Source organism: Protopterus annectens, chromosome 6.part0 (assembly GCF_019279795.1).
Source record: "Protopterus annectens isolate FY-2018-M chromosome 6.part0, PAN1.0, whole genome shotgun sequence".
Lineage (NCBI taxonomy): Eukaryota > Metazoa > Chordata > Ceratodontiformes > Protopteridae > Protopterus > Protopterus annectens.
In genome coordinates this window covers 1,412,083,023-1,412,100,895 of record NC_056737.1, presented here as the reverse complement: position 1 = coordinate 1,412,100,895, position 17,873 = coordinate 1,412,083,023, and the positions used below count along the sequence as shown (strand labels likewise).

Genomic DNA, 17,873 nt, shown 5'->3' with positions numbered 1-17,873 from the left:
TTTTTTTTTTTTTTGAGTGAGCAAATGAGACTGGCCCAGAAGTTACAGGGCAGAAAAAAGTGCAAATGCAGGCCTTCAAATCAGAAAGTTGAGAGAGATGGAAGACCGCCCAAATGGCCAATAACTACAAATTCTGGTCCAGAACCACTCCTTATGTGGTAGACAGGTTACCTAATGCTTACCATTCCCACTGATGAGCTAGAAGGCTTCCCTCTAACACAGAAAGGCTTGGGGGGGCTCAGAAGCTTACAAACAGTCCTGGATACAGCAAATCTGTATCTGGAACACTAATTACAGGAAAGGTAGGAAACAGACTTACAATTTTTTTTTTTTTTTTTTGTCAGAAAAGTAGTAAAAACGATTCACATGCAGTGCAAGCTGGCACACTTGAGTATGTAGCTATATTAGTCCACACACAGTTTGAAAAAATGTAATTAAATTAAAAAGGGCTAAAAGCAAGTGCAGAAAGGGTTTATTAGGTAGAATGCGGTAAAGAGATGGGACTGGGGGAGTGTCCTAGATCAAATCTACAGTGGGGCGGGCACTGCAAAAGCCACCAAATTTAAACTACAACCAAGAACAGGGAGGGGGGTGGGGAAGACAGTTTCAACAGAGATGTGAGGAATCACAGTGCAAATTATAAAACCAGAAAAATATATACTTAAAACTATTCTTACTGCCCAAATGGTTTTGTTGTATAGTATAGCAAGAATAGGATTTAATACATACGTAAATTTCGTGGTTTTGGAGAAGTGTTGCCATATGTGCCTTGGGGAACTTCAGATAGCAGCCCAACTGGCCTTTGGATTTAACGCTTCCAGAACCAACAAAACAGCTGATAGTGCTAACTGCTTTTTATAACTAGAATCTGTTCTGTTGAAGTACAGTAATCCACCCATCCACCAACATTTGTACATGATGTTTTACAATTGAGTGCAGATGTTCTGTAGATTCCAGTTGACTAGTTAAAACAATCTTTGCTCTAAGTATAATTTACACATTTTGTTGTTTTTGTAGCAAGAAAAATACAATTTAAGTACAAAGCTATGAACAGGGGAGCTAGCAAATAATCAGAATTAACCTCTTTGCACTGATTCCACTGTGTCCATCAGAGAATTTAAGGAGTGGAAAATTGAATGGGGAACCCTGAACATGTGTCTCCTTAAGAGGAGAGGAGAGCAGGCCATGCCTCCTCTTTCCTGTGTTCCATACCAATTTCAAAAAGGTGCCTGTTCTGCACTCGGGGCTTTATTCCTCCATGCTATCAGAGTGGAACTATTACTGTTCCGTTTCTGTTTTAATGCTGAATAAGAACAAGGTGTGATGACGTGGGCTTTTTAGGCAATTTTAATTTGTCTTCCTTCCTCACTTACGGTATCTGGAATCTTTTGTATAGTTACACTAACAGTGTTATGCTTACAAAGTTAGGCATTCTTGCAAATGTACAAGTCTGATTTTGTATTTTTGTGGTGTAGCCTCCTATATGACAACCGTTGAGTGCTTTCAGTTTTGCCTAAAAGCATATTTTCTTATTTTAAGATGGAAACGCATGTGTTTTTATCCTTTTATCCTATAGAATCCGAGAGTTGACCGCTTCCAGAATTGGAGCTTTACTGAGGATCAGTGGTCAGGTGGTCCGTACTCATCCTGTGCACCCAGAACTAGTTAGTGGCACTTTCTTGTGTCTGGATTGTCAGACTGTGGTTAAAGATGTCGAGCAGCAGTTCAAGTTCACTCAGCCTAGTATCTGCAGAAATCCTGTCTGTGCTAACAGGAGAAGGTTCATGTTGGACACCAACAAGTCAAGATTTGTTGACTTCCAGAAGGTACTGTGACATATATTTGTTGGGAGGATTGTTCCATTGCTGTAAACTTTGATAGAACATCTGATCATGTAACTGTGCTTCTTAGTTTGAAGTGTGGTGTGAATGTGCCTTTTTTGTAGCATTTACAATAGCATCACAGTAATGGGAGTAAAAGCAACTTGCATTTTTCCCTTCCAAGTCTTTTATTTTTTTTTATCGTTTAGTCTAACCTAATCTATTCATATTAATTTTTTAGGTTAGGATTCAGGAGACACAAGCAGAGTTGCCTCATGGTAGCATCCCGCGAAGTGTTGAAATAATCGTGAGGGCTGAAGCTGTAGAATCCGCACAGGCTGGGGACAAATGTGATTTCACTGGTTCTCTAATCGTTGTTCCTGATGTGTCTCAACTATCAACTCCAGGTATGTTTAGTGGTTCCCTGTATGAGCTGTAGAGAAGTGACGAGAAAAATAGACTATTGTGAAGAAACTGTTTTGATGCAGAGTAGTATAATCATTTGCTGTTTTCATCAGGGCCCCTGAGGCAATGGTATAAAGAGCAACATGTAGAACAACCATGTAGTGTGGGAATCCATTAAAAAAACTGTTGAACAGAGTGACTAACTTAAGCACCTCTAGTTCATAAACTCTCTCTTGTGGGTAAAATCGTTAAAATATCAAAGGTAATTTTAAATAGTACTTTTACACTGAAATGGTTTTCTTATTACCAAAGTTCCCACTAGCAAGTCTTTTTTTTTGGCATAATTTAATCTTTAAGATGTGTGTCTTCTTTAAAACCTTAAATAAAAACTTAAAACACATCCGTATTCTCCTGGATAATTTGGTCCTGTTGTACTGACTTGTCTGATTACCATGTCTATAATTCTTTTAAATGTTGCAAAATTTAGACCTGCGTCATTCTAATAATACATCCTATGTAAAGCGATCGTTGTACACCTAGTACACTATGCTGGAAATGTAATGACTAAAATGTTGTGCAACACAAGATGCTGCTGTCAATGTGGTAAATTTTTGCAGTCTCACTCTTGCAGGTTCTGTAAGGCAAAATTTCTTAGGAAGTGAACATTTTTGAAGTCTGTCCCTTAAAGTATAGCCTATTGCACATGATGCTCTGGATGCCAATGGTAATGTGTACTTTAAAACTGAATCTCTTCACAGTACACTCAAATATTTCTTGATGACATCTGCTGTAGGAGAATTGTATGTAAGGAACAGATCTCCATTGCTAGGCCTTCTATACTGACACCTTGTAATTCTACCATTTTCCTGAAAAGCCTTCTAGAAATGCCTGTGCTTACTGCAAGAGCTTTACACATGCTTTTGAAGCTTACAAATGCTATTCAAGAGGTTAATATCTCTGGCCTCTGTGCCATGCACAGCTTCACCACCATCCTTTTTCCTGCCAAGGGGATATAAAAGTGCCTCGGTGCTGAAGCATCACTGTGTTCCAGGGTGATTTCATAGATCAACTGTAGGCCCTGGAGCAAGAGTGAGATGTTCACCAGAGTAATCTGTTTAGACTGCACAGCTCGCTTGTGCACTGTGATTGGCCTTCATCTACTAGAGGATATAAATGAAAACTGATTCATAGGGTCTGTCACTTCAATTCCCTCCCATCATGTCATCATGCTGCCCAGGATTGTACATGTATACATATATACATACTTCTTTATTACCCTGGGTACATGCAGCTTAGCTACATCATTGAGGCAAGGGCCCAGGCATGGAAAGTTTTCAGCATAACTAGTTGTGGTTCTACTTTTGCATCTGCTTCTTACCATAGGTGGAATTGGTGGTTTAAATCCTGGCAGCAGAACTGCACCCCACCACATGAAAGATTATCCTGGAATACCAGACATTTTTCTTACCTGACATGCCCTGCTTGCTTGGCAATACACTGGTGACCTGGGTTGCAAGTAGCTTACAGCAGTCAAAACCCAGGGCTCCACCCAAATCACAGTGTTGGTGATCTGGTTAATTGTTTTAATCTGCATCATGTGTGACACTTCAAATCCATATGTGTGGTGTGTAATGGAAGTGATGCATAATGCTGTATATGAATTAAAAGCGGTTTACTGTTTGTTCAAAATCCTGATATGATATAGTGGACAAAAGTGGTGTACTGGGTAGCATTTCATGGACTGTCTTTCAAACAGAGCAGTGGGAGGGGGCTTCTAAGCAAGGTTTCACATAAGATTTGCTGAAGGTAATCAAATGAAGACAAGTGGAAGAAAACTGAAATTGTTATTGATTGGAATTTCTCACTGAGCAAAGTCTAAACTCGACAGCACTGAAATATTTTCATTTCTTTACTGTGGAAAACCTGTTCTACAAGCATGTTGACTACAGTCCTTTCTGCATTAATCTTTGTACATGTAGATGTAGATGTTGAAATTGACTTGTTTAAAACAGCTGTAACCACTTACTGCTGTAACCACTTACTGCAAATTTCCAGCAGTCTGCAGTATTGTGCTGGCTAGGCCAAAACTTCAGCAGAAGAGACTTCTGGGATTAAATTGTTAGAAATCTGTCTCTAATAACTATCTTGTGAGCCTTTGAGTAAAAATGGAACCTTATTAACCTTCTGGAGGAATTTTCCAGCCTTTGCATTACTTTTATGAAGCAACAGACTCTGGAACCTAGTAGTAAAAGCCCAGAATGTTTTCATCGTACTGGTCTTGAGCCTGCTGCAACAACTGCTTCCAAATTTATTTTTGGGGGAGGGGGTGCTGAAGCTAGGGACTGTTAAATGAGCAGCTGAGAAGGGTGACCAGCATTTTGCTGTCCTAATATTAAAACCCCCTGAATTGTTGAGGTTACACAGCTATTAGGCTACGAATCAAGCAGTTGCTGCAGTGGACAAAAGCTCTGCGCTGTTAATGGGCTGCTTGCTTCCTGTGCTCAAGACACACAATTAGATTCTTCATTTGCCTACTGTGCAAATTAGTCTGTTACTTAACCACACAGCTCTCCTGGAACACCCCTGAATAGGAAGAGTCAAGTGGGCTTACCCAGTTAAATGTGTAAAATAAAATATGGTGAATACTTCATTTAGGAATGAGGAGAAAGAAAGAAATCTAACTGTTTCAGTGTAGCATGGATAAAATGGTTGTCTGGCAGTTTAGGATAGCAGGTCGGGGTGATCAGCTCTTAATGAGCTACTTCCTGTAGTCTAGAGATTTCCTTCCCCAGTCTCCATTTGCCTGCTGCTTGACTCTTGAGCAAGTCTGTTAATGAGACTGTACTCAGGGCAGTCGAAAGTAGGCTGTGCGCACTATGGTCTTCTTGGCTGCATGCCTAATAAGTAGCTGTCAGTCTGTGAACTTCAAATTACTCAAGCAAGTTTCTCTGCATGGATCAAAATGCAGCTAGGTAGCTATGATGTATGCTACATGCTGGAAATGCCTAATGTTGCTCTCTCTCAAGCAGTGTACTAGGCTACCTTCCTTCCCTGCAGGATAGGCAAGGTGGTGTTGAATGCTTACTTTCACCCTACTCTTCCTTTTGCACCCTTCTTGACAGTGAGTCCTGGCTTAGGTGGTGCTTTGTCAGAGCTTTATCCCTTTGCACCATGGAGCTCAGTGCTGTGTCTTGATCCAGAGTCATCAAACCTTGGATTTAATCCTTTTATAGTTTTTGAATGTGCCTGTGTTCAGACCTAGTGGCCAGCACACAGACTCTAGAACAATGAAAAGTTCCTCAGGGCCAGTCCATTTTTTAAAACACTTGGAGACCTCCGAGCCTGTTGTATTTTTAAATTATATATTTCATGTGTGTTTATAAAGTATATTGTAATGTATATTTTTTGCTGAGGAACCTGAACATCTGACATACAAAGCGAGATAAATGAGATTGTTCCAGCAACTGGGTGTAGGAGGCCACAAAAACTAGTACTCCATGACATTTTTCCCAGCAAACAGATTAAAAGGAAAAGGCACTCTGGGACAGTAGTCTTTCCTTTCATGTACCTTTAACCTTAATTGTGTCCTAAAAATTAGATAGTAAAGTTTTAAAGACTAAACTGAATCTTCCCCTTGTGTATGTATTTGTAGCAGAATACAGACCTTAATAGCTTGCATGATTCCTACGACTCTATCTGCAATCTTTCTGGCAAAAGCTTTGGTTGTATATTCTCAAACATTAGCAATTCAATAGTATAAGAGCACAACGTATATGTTCAGTAATAGACCTGATACAAGAATATACATCCTTATTAAATGTGGAAGATGCCCAAGTTGCAAAGATGTTGAAAATCGGACCCATAGTTGCAGCATCTTGTGTTATTTCGGTTTAGCACTTCTAGCTTTTGATTTTATGGAGTGGCTTTTATATGCCAAAGAAATACTGTGGTAGGATATAAATGAACTCTTGGAACTTAATGGCCATGTTCTATTGCATGCAAGCAGTTTCCTTGCCCTGATTTTCTGATCTTGCTCTTGGCTGCCATTTTCATTTTAACTACTGTATAATCAAAAGTACTAGCCTGGATGGTTCATATCCCCCCTCCTTCATAGTCTAGGCTTTTGGCGACTGCGATTCACATTTTCTGCTCCACCCCATTAAATTTTATATAGAAATGTTTGATATCCAGAATCGTTCTTTCTTATAGGTTCATAGATTAGTACTAAGCTAACTGAGCAAATTATCCCTTGTTCATAGGTTCATACTAGGCTATCTGCCCGAGGGCATTTACAAGCCTAGCCCATCGTTTTGTATGGGGAACTAAACCCGTTATTTTGCTGTGCCTCTGTGACACTGAGGTAATCCCTGGGGTATATCTGCGATCTCCCATCCATTGGTCAAGATTTCTCTTGAACAAGGCCAGCGAGGTGCTCTGCCTCACATGTACCGGGATTTTGTTCCACAGCATAGGGAGTCTTTGGGTGATGAATCTATCCTATTAATAGTCGTGTCAAGGTTTAAGTCTCCCGCCCTTGTGGCTCTGATGGATCTGGATTTTTTGAGGTGAGACTCAAACCCTGCACCTTGTGTTTGTAAGGCAAACACATTAACGATTAGGCCACCCTCCCAACCCTTTCTAATAGAATGAGGTATCTGCTGGTACTAAATAAAGCTAAAACTGGACAACCTTTTTCAGAGGAGCTTGATAGTAGCGTTGTGCATGCTATACTAGCAAAGTGTAGCTACGGAGTCCTGGTGGAGAAGAGATGAGGGGTTTGGTGGAGAGTAATGTTGCTGAAATTGAATTTCTCCTAAATGCCTTGGACCCTGTTTTTATAAAATTTCACCAAGATCACTATACTGTATTTTATTTTTGTATATCCTGGACAAAAGTAGGTTAAATACAAAAAAGGAGCTGTGTAGACAAGTCCCAGGATAAACCGTTCAGTCTTTGTAGGCATACTGGTACTAGGACTAGAAAAACGCGATGGTGTAAAATCTTGAAGACATGGAGACATTCCTATAGTAGGGTTCAACCAGCCTTGGGGGGAGTGCCTGTTATAGAAGGAAATAGTCTACAAAAACTGAAAGGCAAAAAAAAAAAAAAAAAAAAAAGCCATTAAGATGAGAAAGAAATTGTATATTGTTATGCAAGAAGCTCAGAATTTCCTGATTTTAAAAGATGTTAAAGATTGAGAGAAATTAGGAATGAAAATATTTCCACAAGAAAAACTTGTCATAAGCTTTAAATGCAAATGTGTTCATTTAATACAACAGATTCAAGAAAAATGTTATATAGATAATAAACCTTGGGCCTTTTAACAGGTTCATAGATTAGTGCTAGGCTAACTGTCCTTGGGTCATTTTAAATCTAGCCATTTACCCCATGTGAGAATCAAATCCTGCTTCTTGTGTTTGTAATGTAAACACTTTAACCATTATGCCATCCTTCTGCCATCCTTCCACCCCAAGAGGGGTTTGTAGGTGATTACTAGGTTAATTACTCGGGAAGCCTTTTTAAGGCTAGCCATAATTCCCAGGGGTGAGAATCGAACCCTGTACATTTAAGCTGACCCCCAACTGTGCCCTTCGTTTTGAGCACAAAGGAGTGACTGAGGATGTATGAAAATGTAAACAAAAACAAAACTAAGAGACTTTTGAAAGGTATAAAAAAGAAATGTGGACATAGGAAAGAGGGTGATCTAATATCTAGGCAAAAAAAAGGCAGCTCCAAAGAGGCACCCAGCTAGGGAAAACTACACCATACAAAAATAAGATCACAAAAGGGGGGGATGTGGAACAGAAGGTTAGTATATTAGAAATTGGGCAAATAGAGGCTGAAATTACGGACTACTTGGGAAGTGAAGGATTTATTGTAAAAAGTGCAATACAGGTCATGTCTCAGCATGATGGAACAACGAGTCCCCAAAATATGGAGAAACAAGTGAAATGTGAGTTAGCTGAAGAAAAATGGAGATGGGGAAAGAAAAGCAATTTTAATATGGTGCAATACTTATACAAAGGAGAAAGCAAAACTAAGTACAAAAGGAAATAAAGGCTAGGGCATTTGAGTGTAGAAGATTTTACAATCCAAAAGATAGGAAAGCAGAGAGGGAAGTAGAAAAGATTAGTAATGGAGAAGTTAAAGAAATATAAACTGAAGCCAATGATTTAGTGTAGAAAATACAATTCTAGTAACATCACAACATGCTAGAACAGGGAGTCCTCAAATTGAGGAAAAAGTAGTGAAACAGGAAGCATCTGATCAGTTGCTACATAGACACTGAAACCATTAGTAGAAAAGTTAATTTAGAGTTGCACAGCAAGGGAGGGAACAGGAAATTGTGGCATCTCTGACCCAGTCAATGTTATGGAGTGCTAGGCCATTGAGTTCCCACATGAAAGAGCAGTGGATGACTCGGGATGCAGTTGGAGAGAATGTCACAGGAAGATGTTCTAGAACTTTCTGTTGGGGAATGGAAACCAAGAATGTATCCCAGCTTAGAAGAAGGTCTTTAATGGAAGAGTTCCTTGATTTTAAATAGAGATGGATAGACTTACTAAGATTGATGAAAGAAATAGATTACAGAAAGTCAAATTTCAGCACAGGCAGAAAAACGTGGAAGCTATGCAGATAAATATAAAGGAAAAGTACAAAATAAGCAATTCATTGAGGACTCAGTTTTACAGAGAATTGGGAAATAGAGCAAAAGGAACAAACGCCACCAAAAAAGGCATGTTTTGGAGAAATTTCTATGAAGATCATGTGGAACATAATAAAAATACTGAATGGACAGGTGAAATTTAAATTAAAAAAAAAACTCTTAATTGGAAAGCCCCAGGACCAGATGCAGTACCTAACATGTGGCTAAAAGTCTTAACACCTTTTACAAGAAGATATAGCCCTGAGCAAGAACTAATTGTATGTGTGCCGCCGAACAGACGCCAACCTGGTTAACAGGAAAAACAATGCACCTCTTTTAAGAGTGAACCTGCAAACTATCTTAAAATCTATAGACCGCCAACTTGCCTTCCAAAGATGTATAAACTATACACTAGAATTGATGCTGACAGTTTATATCCTTTAGAAGAAATCTCAATCATGGCAATAGAGCAATAAGGTAACACAAAGTCATATTGAACAAAGGATAATTTGTTTAAAGCCATCACGGAAAATTGTAAAAAGGGGACAGATCTTGCATATAACATTGGAGTACAAAAAAGTAATCGACAGTGTCCCACATTCATAGTGCTTGTATAGCTACACGAAACAGCCTACCTTGATCAGTTACATTATAGTGACAATGGAACAGTGGCAAACCTCTTTGCAGCCAAGCCACCATAAAGGACAGATTTATTATTCCAGGGATAAAAATTCAAAGGGCGTATCTTGCCTTAACCCAATAAGCTGTCTAACAGACAAGGTCATGGTTAGTTTGGCTCCCAGAAAACCACAAGTGTAAAGACTTCATTGTCTTTTTGTGAATGATTTAAAACTGCATAGTTCATGAGATGAGCTGAAAGCACACCTGGAAGTGGTCAAAATGTCAGAATGTCATTGGTCTTGATAAATGCGTAAAAGTAACTTTATCAGTCTGGGACAAGATTGCCATACAATGGATCTTGAGCAGGAGGGAGTGTATAAATATTTGGGACTCTATGAAGGATAGACAAAAACCTGAACAAATGCAAACAAAACTCATTTAAGGAATATTTTAGAAGACTTAATACCAAAAACACCCCTGACATCCAGGAAGAAAATAAACCAATTTGCTCTTACTGTTTCAATGTTACAGTTTTGGGGTGATTGACTGGATATTGCATCAGCTGGACAGGAAAACGAGAAAAATGCTTAACTCTTATCAAATAATATACAAATTGCTGTATATTGAGATTATGTATTCCTTGTTTTGAAGGAGGTATGGGCTTCTTTGAAATTGATTTACATGTATAGATCTGCAGTCGTAGGACTGCGTACATATCTGCTGACCTCATTGGATCCAAACATAGTGAAAGCTTTCCAACCTGAAGAGAACAAGTCTAAGATGACCCCCTTGCTTAGTTTAGCAGAAACATGTTGGGTGGGAATGAAAATCAAAACAAAAGCAGATTAATAAAAAAAAAAAAAAAAAAATCGGGCAGCAAGTAATGTGCCAAAAAAAAAAAAAAAGAAATGAAAGAACGCAAGGAGAAGGATCAGATGAGAAGGCAAGAAATGTGGAAAAAGCATAAATGCAGTTGCAAGTACAGAAAACTCCTGGGACAACCTCATGTTGATCAGGATCTGATGCAGGAATGGTAAAGGAGATGTTAATTTAAACCAAGGTGAAAGGTTATATTGACGTCCCAGGATAGTGGACTATGTGCACTATAAAAAGTCCATTGAGCATGTGAGAGAAGACTAATGCAGGTTTGGTAAAACGGAACTGGAAGCGGTCCTATATCTTGTTGCTGGGTGTACACTAATGGCAGAAGGCCTGAATACTGAAAGGCATAGAAATGTGACGAGACTGTTGCATTGGGAATTGTGTAAACATTATAATATTGAAATAGATGAGAAGCATTGAAAACATGAGCAATAAGGGATGACCCATTACCAACATCTCAAGATGTAGTGGTCCATAAAAAGAAGTGTATTTATTTAGATTTGTTGACTGGGAGTGTCAGACTGGACGTAGGTCCATTTTCAGCATAGGCCCGGTGAGAAAAGCTCCACAGTTAAAATATACAGCCAGTAGTTACATTGGAGTTGCATAGCAATTAACAATTTGATCAACATAGCAATTAAAAATTACCAACATAGTTACAGATGAAGAACATAGTAAATCGGTAGACAACTAGAAAGTACACAATAGGGTCATGGGTTCATAGGTAGGTACTAGGCTATTGGCCCTAGGGCCTATATAAGCCTAGCCAAACAGTACCCTGGCTTTTGGCACCCAAGAAAATTATTTTCCTGTGCTCCATCGCTGGGGTGAATTTCCTGTCTCCCATCCAATCAGGATTTTTCTTGAAGAGTGCTAAGGAGGTGCTTTGTTTGATCTAGATAGGTAGTTTGTTCCAGAGTATGGGAAGTCTCTGAGATGGGAATCTATCCCTCCAGCATGTTCTGTTTATTGTGGTGACAAGGTTTAGGCCCCTAGAGAGTGTAGCTCGGAGGGATTGGGATTTCTTTATGTGGTGCATGTCCAACAGCTCTGGGTTTGACATAGCTTTGTATGTTTGGTAGAGATCGTCTCTGAGTAGGCGATATGTGACAGAGTAAAGCTGGAGTATTTTGAAACTGTCTGCATAGGGCATCTGTTTGAGGCCAGTAATCCTCTGTGAGGTATTTCTGTGGCTTTTCCAGTTGTTGTAGATGTCTTGTGAGGTGTTTTACTCTATAATGGGTCTGAGTGATGAGTAGAGGGGAACAATGACGCACCTTTTTTCCTGGATGAGAAACCTTTTGTGATGAGGTGTGCCATGTAGAAGGATTTCCTGACTACTGTGGCGGTGTGATTATCAAAGCGGAGACTACTGTCCACCTGTGTCTCAAGGTCTCTTATCGCACTTTCGGTGTTAGACTACCGCCTATGTGGTAGTTCATAGGTACAGAGTTTTTACCAAAAGGGATAACTATACACGTTTTGCATTGAGCTTGAGGCCATGGCTTTGACACCAGGCATCTGTCTCAGTGAAGCCCCTTTGTAGGATGTCCACGTTGTTAGGAGATTTGATTATGGCTCCTAGTTTGCAGTCATCTGTGAACTTTGTTAGCCAAAGACCTTCTGTGTTAGCCTGTACTTCAGAGAAGTAGATACCAAACAGGAGAGGACCTACGACTGAACCCTGTGGGTACTCCACTTGTCATTGGTCTGAAGTTTGGTTTAGAGTCTTCTACTTTCACAGTGTAGGTTCGGTCAGTGAGCCAGTTGGCAACCCATCTTGTGACATAGGGATTTATACCTAGTTTAGTGAGTTTGTGTATAATTCCAGAGTGAGGGATGGTGTCGAAAGCCTTGGCAAGATCAAATAGGCTGTGTACCACCTTACCCTCATCTACAGCTTTGGAGACTGCTTCAAAGAAGTCTGTCAGGTTTAGGAGACATGATCTGCCTTTTACAAACCCGAACTGGGTAGGTTCCAGAGTTTGGAGATTACCAATGTCATTGTTTATAAGTTCCATGGTGATAAGCTCCATAGCCTTGCAGACCAGGCTTGTCAGGCTAATGGGGCGGTAGTTCCCTGGGTCCATAGTGGCTCCCCCTTTGTAGAGTGGGATAACCGTTGCTGTGTGCCATTTAGTGGGCACAAAGCCTGAGGTGAGGCTATGATTGAACATGGTACTTAGATGGGGTGCCAGTTCGTTCTGTAGTTAATGTAGAATGCAGCCTGGGATGTCAGGTCCCATGGATGCTGTGTTCTTGGCTTTGGAGAGTGTTTTGTACCTGTGCAGCTGTGATTACAGGTACTTTGCATTCTTCCGGTATAGAGATGGGCCCTTTAGGGGATGAGAGAGGGGTAAAGTTGGTACTGAACCTATCTGCCAGGATGTTGGCAATATCAGTTGGTTCTGTATATTTGGTGCCATTGTGCTATAACTCTGAGCAGATCTGAGTGTTGCCATTGAGATTCTTGACATAGCTATAGAATGCTTTGTGGTTGTCTTTTAGAATTAGTGGCGATTTTTGTTTTCGTAACTAGCTTTGGAGGATTTTGAGAGATCTCTGCTTCTTACTGAGGCTGACCACGGAGTTCCTCCAATCATGGGATTTTACTCTCTCTTTTTTGCAGCAGTTTTCTTTCTTCTGTTGTAGAGTTTGTTTATAGCAGGGGACCACCAGATTGGCTTCCTTTTTTGGATGATAGCATCTTGGTTCTGTTAGGGATTGCACGATCCATGCACTCGTGTAAGTGCTTATAAGTGCAATTGTACAGTATTCAGCAGTCATATCTCTATTGTCCGTCAGCATGGGTGTCATGAAGTTTGCCACTTCTGTCTTAAGAAGCGTGAAGTTGGCTTTGGAGAAATTTTTTATGGTGGTTTCCCTAATGGGGGGGGGGACTGGGATGTGGATGTTTAGGGTGATTTGCCTGTGGTCGGATCTGACTAACGAGGAATTGACCTCTGGTGTGGAACACTGGTTGCCCATGTTGGTAATGACCAGGTCTAGGATACTGCTGCCCCTGGTGAGGGTGTGGATAAGTTGATTTAAGGCATTGGAATTTATGAATTCCAGAAAACTTTGAGCACGAGTTGGTACATGAGTAGTTTTCCCAGTTAATGGTGGGGTAGTTGAAATTGCCCATTATTAGGGTGTTAGTGTACCCTAATGTTTTTCAGTGTATCAAGAAATGAGGATTGGGAATCCTGGGGCATGGTGGGGTATCTGTAGCGAGCTACAATTTGCATTGTGGTCTTGCCCAGAGTTAGTTGCACTCTGATAATCTCAGATGCATTATGCTGAGCAACTAGCCTGGAGGTGTGGATATCCTTAATGAATATGGACACGCCTTTGCCTTTAGTGCTTCGGTCCAAGTTAGGTGGCCGAAAGGTGTGGTATGAATTGTAGCCTGGTAATGCAGGGGTGCTCTCTGGAGCCTTGAACCAGGTCTCTGTCACTGCACAGATGTCTATGTTCTCCATTTTAAGGAGTGCCTCGAGTGAGTGCATTTTTGAGGTTTAGACTTCTAGCATTGAGTAGCATTACCCTTAGATTTTACTTGCTTGTACCTGTTACGGTGGTGAATTTGTCATTTGAATCTTGCCTAAAAAAGGCACTATAGGGGTGGCAAGAGCCGTAGCCAGTGTACGGAATCCCAAGGGCGACAGGTGCAGGCCATCTCTGACAAAGCATCGTGGTTTGTCGATCATGTCATCCCAGGCAGACAGATATGACACCAGAAGCTTAGCCAATTGTTGAAGTCAATCATTTTGTCCTTGTACTGTGGTATCATTCTGGGTGATGGCAGGATGCTGCTCGGGCTGGGGTCATACCTGCTTGGGCTACAAGATCAGAAAGCTCCTCCATTTCTTCATGTAGTCCAGAGAGGTGCATCTCGGGTCATTCACACTAACATGGACAATGACAGTCATATTTGTACTTGCTGTGGAGTGACCCGAGTGCATGCATTATGTGGTGGATCCTGGCACCTGACAGGCTGCTGACACTGACTTTCTCCTTGTTTAGCCTGGTGAGTGGAACATCCGTGTGCCTGACCTGTAGTCACCTATGACTAGTGTGTTAGGTATGTTGTTATGCCTTATGGGCTGTGGTTGAGTGAAATACTGAGTTTGTGGGCTAGGTATGTTGTTATGCCTTATGGGCTGTGGTTGAGTGAAATACTGAGTTTGTGGGCTATGTCAATTGGGTTGTGTTGAGGGGTGGAGGTTGCTTGCATTTCTGCTTTGGAGGTCCCTGTTGCTTGGGTAGATTTTTTTTGAGAGCCTTCATGAATGTAGACGGGTGTTTTGTGTTTCTATACGTGTGTGTTTTGGTGGTGTAGGTTTTGAGGGACTATGATGTGTGGTGTGGAGCAAGTGTTTACCTTCTCATCTTGACTGTGTAGTCCAGTCTTTGGTGAAGAGAGCTTTGCTTCCAGTTTGGTTATATAAGTGCATCTCTCACAGGTTGTAGTGTTGGGTGGTAGGAGAGGGTCGTCTGTGTACATGAAGCAATTGCTGCATTGCCCCAAGATGCCCAGATTAATCAGATAGACAGGGGAAAGCACCGGGAGCTGACCCTTAGACATGCCTGGATAGGTGCTTATTTATTAAGTACTAAAAACTGTTTTCCTGTAGACAAGTGAGGAAAGTTGATTGCTGTAGTAATTTGTAGCTGCTTTAGTGCTTACAGTGAGTTCTGAGCAAGTGCTGAGCTCAAAGAAACAGATATGAGTGCTGAAACTAGAAAACTGTCTAGTTCTAAGAAACAAAAAAGTCTTCCCTCCAACACAAAAAGGCTTGGGGGTGCAGAAGCTTACAAACAGTCCTGGATACAGCAAATCTGTATCTGGACTAGACCACTTATAGGAAAGGCAGGAAACCAGCTTAGAATTATTTGTAAAGGGGAAAGGAGGAGCAGAAGCTAACTGGGTTGGTGTTCTCAAATGTTCTCCCTGGAATAGGTAGAATGAGGTAATGACACTAGACTGGGAGGAGTGTCCCAGATCAAATTTACAGTAGGGGTGGGCAACTGCAAAGCCGCCAAGTATAAAAACAGGATACCAAGAGGGAGAGAGGGTGGGAAACAAAAATCAGAAAAAACAAACACAACCAGATGCTTAATTGTAGAAAATTCTACTAATACCTCGCACACAGTGAGTAAAATAAGTGTTGTAAATAACTCGGAAATGATCAAAAAAACAGGGTATTAATGTTATATATCTCAGATTCGTTAGCTCTGAGCCCTTCCTCCGATTAGCTCAGTGTGAAATGGCAGAAACAAAGTTGAAACCTAAGCTTGAAAGAACCAATGAGGTTCTTATTCCAAGGCATAGTCCATGCAACCCCAGTCAGCCAATGACCACAAACAATTCACTCTCATTGAAATGCTATATTGGCTTTGTTTAAGCTATGATGACCTGGGACGTGTTCAGACACACTGCCTCTACTAACAAACAACAAGGCCCAAAACACAAGCCTGAATATGGACAATGCTACACTACCAACACTACTTGGGTAGAAAAAACTGCAGAAATGTTTAAACAGATAACAGACATTAACTGTTACAATAAGACGTTCCTGCTGTATAATAAGTTAGGCTTATGAGCATCTGAGCTTGCTATTGATCATTGTAATTGCTGGTTGTAACAATTTCAGTGTCTTGGAGACTGTCCTAAAATACCAGGATTTGTAAATGGAAACAAGAACAGTGTGGAAGAAAGCTAACTAGACAGTTACAAAAAAACAAAAAGTTTTTGTCTTTATTTTCTGTTTATGTCTTTATTTTCATGTTCAGACACTATTTGTACCCTACAGTATCCTAGTACTATATATACGGGTTTTTTAACTTCGTAATGAGTAGTCAGCCTTGCTGCCCCACTATTTATGTAACTTTTCGTTCAGTAAAGTTACCGTAAATAACTGGATGCACTGACATCTTAAGGCTCCTTTATATTCAGATAGACTAGGGTTTGTAAGACTCATATGAGAGGATATATGTCACTATGTTATTTTGTTATTGTGTATTTGAATGTAATATGCTACTAAGTTTTAATCAAAAAATTTTTTATTACAACTGAGCTATTTGATTATTTATACTTATATTCTTTATTCACTTGTACAATCCTTAAAAGATTTTAGCTAGGTTTTATAAACAGAAATGCGGTTTACAGTAACCGAGTTCTACGGTATCACCATAGATAAGAAAAGAAAAGGAAAAATTCTATTCTTGAAAAATTGCTTCACAGACACTGCTATATTGACAGCCTTCTTGTGTCCGATGAATATTGAATTCGGTTACGATAGTAACCGGAATTTTTCTTAATGAAATGGATGCTAATGTTTAGATCTGTAAGGACCTGAAAGCATAATTATTGAATAACTTATGATTTACTAAAAATATATGTTTTATTTTGTTATATAAGCATTCATAATTGCAGGCTATTTCATGAGTTGTTTACCAGCCCCATACTGGTGATTTCTATAATTATTTACAGTGAATGAAGTGTTAATAACTATCTGCTAACAGTGCCGTTTTAAATAATGATTGATGCATCTAATTAAATAGGGTTTGGTTTTTAACTGTTGCACTATTTAAATACTGTGTGTGGGGTTTTTCATTGTCTGAAGAAGCGTGGCTGTGACCACGCGAAAGCGCTCACCTTTACCCAATGTGTCTACATTAAAGAAGATTTTTATACTACTATCACGACTACTAATCGTTTTTTGGATTATTATCTGCAATTCAGCTTATTTGACTACATCGTGGTGAGATCAGGTTTCTGTGTTTAAAAACTAACTAGACAGTTCCAGTAGTAGTAGGAGAAATGGGTCTCAAAAAAAAAATGTGCAGTCCTATTTGGCTATGCTTCCAATTACTGTAACTCCATATGAATTGCAGAAGGAGTCCACTCTGGGCATGTGTGCTGCAAATAGCACTTTTGGCTAACAGACTGAAACAACACTAATTTCACAAACTTTAATCATGCTTTTGACTTGAGAGTGGGGACCATTCCTGTTGTAGTATTAGAAACCCAAAGAATTGGGGAAATTAAGAACAGAATGGGTAGAAGAGCTGAAGTCACACCTCTGAAACTATGATGATGTTCTTCGTGTTTCAGTGTTGCAGTCATTACATTTGGGTAATCCTGCTGGCAGGTTGCCCTCAGGCGGCCTGAATTCCAAAGTCCTGGGTCCTGCTTCGGCTGCTGTCGCCTCCTCCCTGATGTCAGGTCCTCGGGGGAAAAAAAGAAGCAGCCGATGACATTTTCTTCAGTTTTTCTTGCCGTGCGGTGCCCGAAGCAGAAGCTGTTCGTAAGTGCCGGTCGGCCGACTCCTAAGGTGTTCGAGTTTCAGACCAGACGTCTTCAATAAAGCTAAGTACCCCATTGGGGAAACTTTTTTTTTTCTTGCACCAGACCGATGTCAGAAAAAGTTAATAATTGTATTTTCTTGTGGAAAGCAAATTCCCGATAAGGATTTTCATTCTTACTGTATTCC

The 17,873-nt window shown here is 40.2% G+C and overlaps 1 protein-coding gene across 1 annotated transcript in view; it reads left to right on the top strand.

The window, feature by feature from the left end:
* MCM6 (minichromosome maintenance complex component 6) overlaps positions 1-17,873 on the top strand; it is a gene marked incomplete in the record, with an annotated part of 261,103 nt that overhangs the window by 41,070 nt on the left and 202,160 nt on the right. The window contains 2 exon segments of the mRNA XM_044074961.1: positions 1,577-1,826; positions 2,062-2,227. Coding sequence (XP_043930896.1) covers positions 1,577-1,826; positions 2,062-2,227 — 416 coding nt within the window.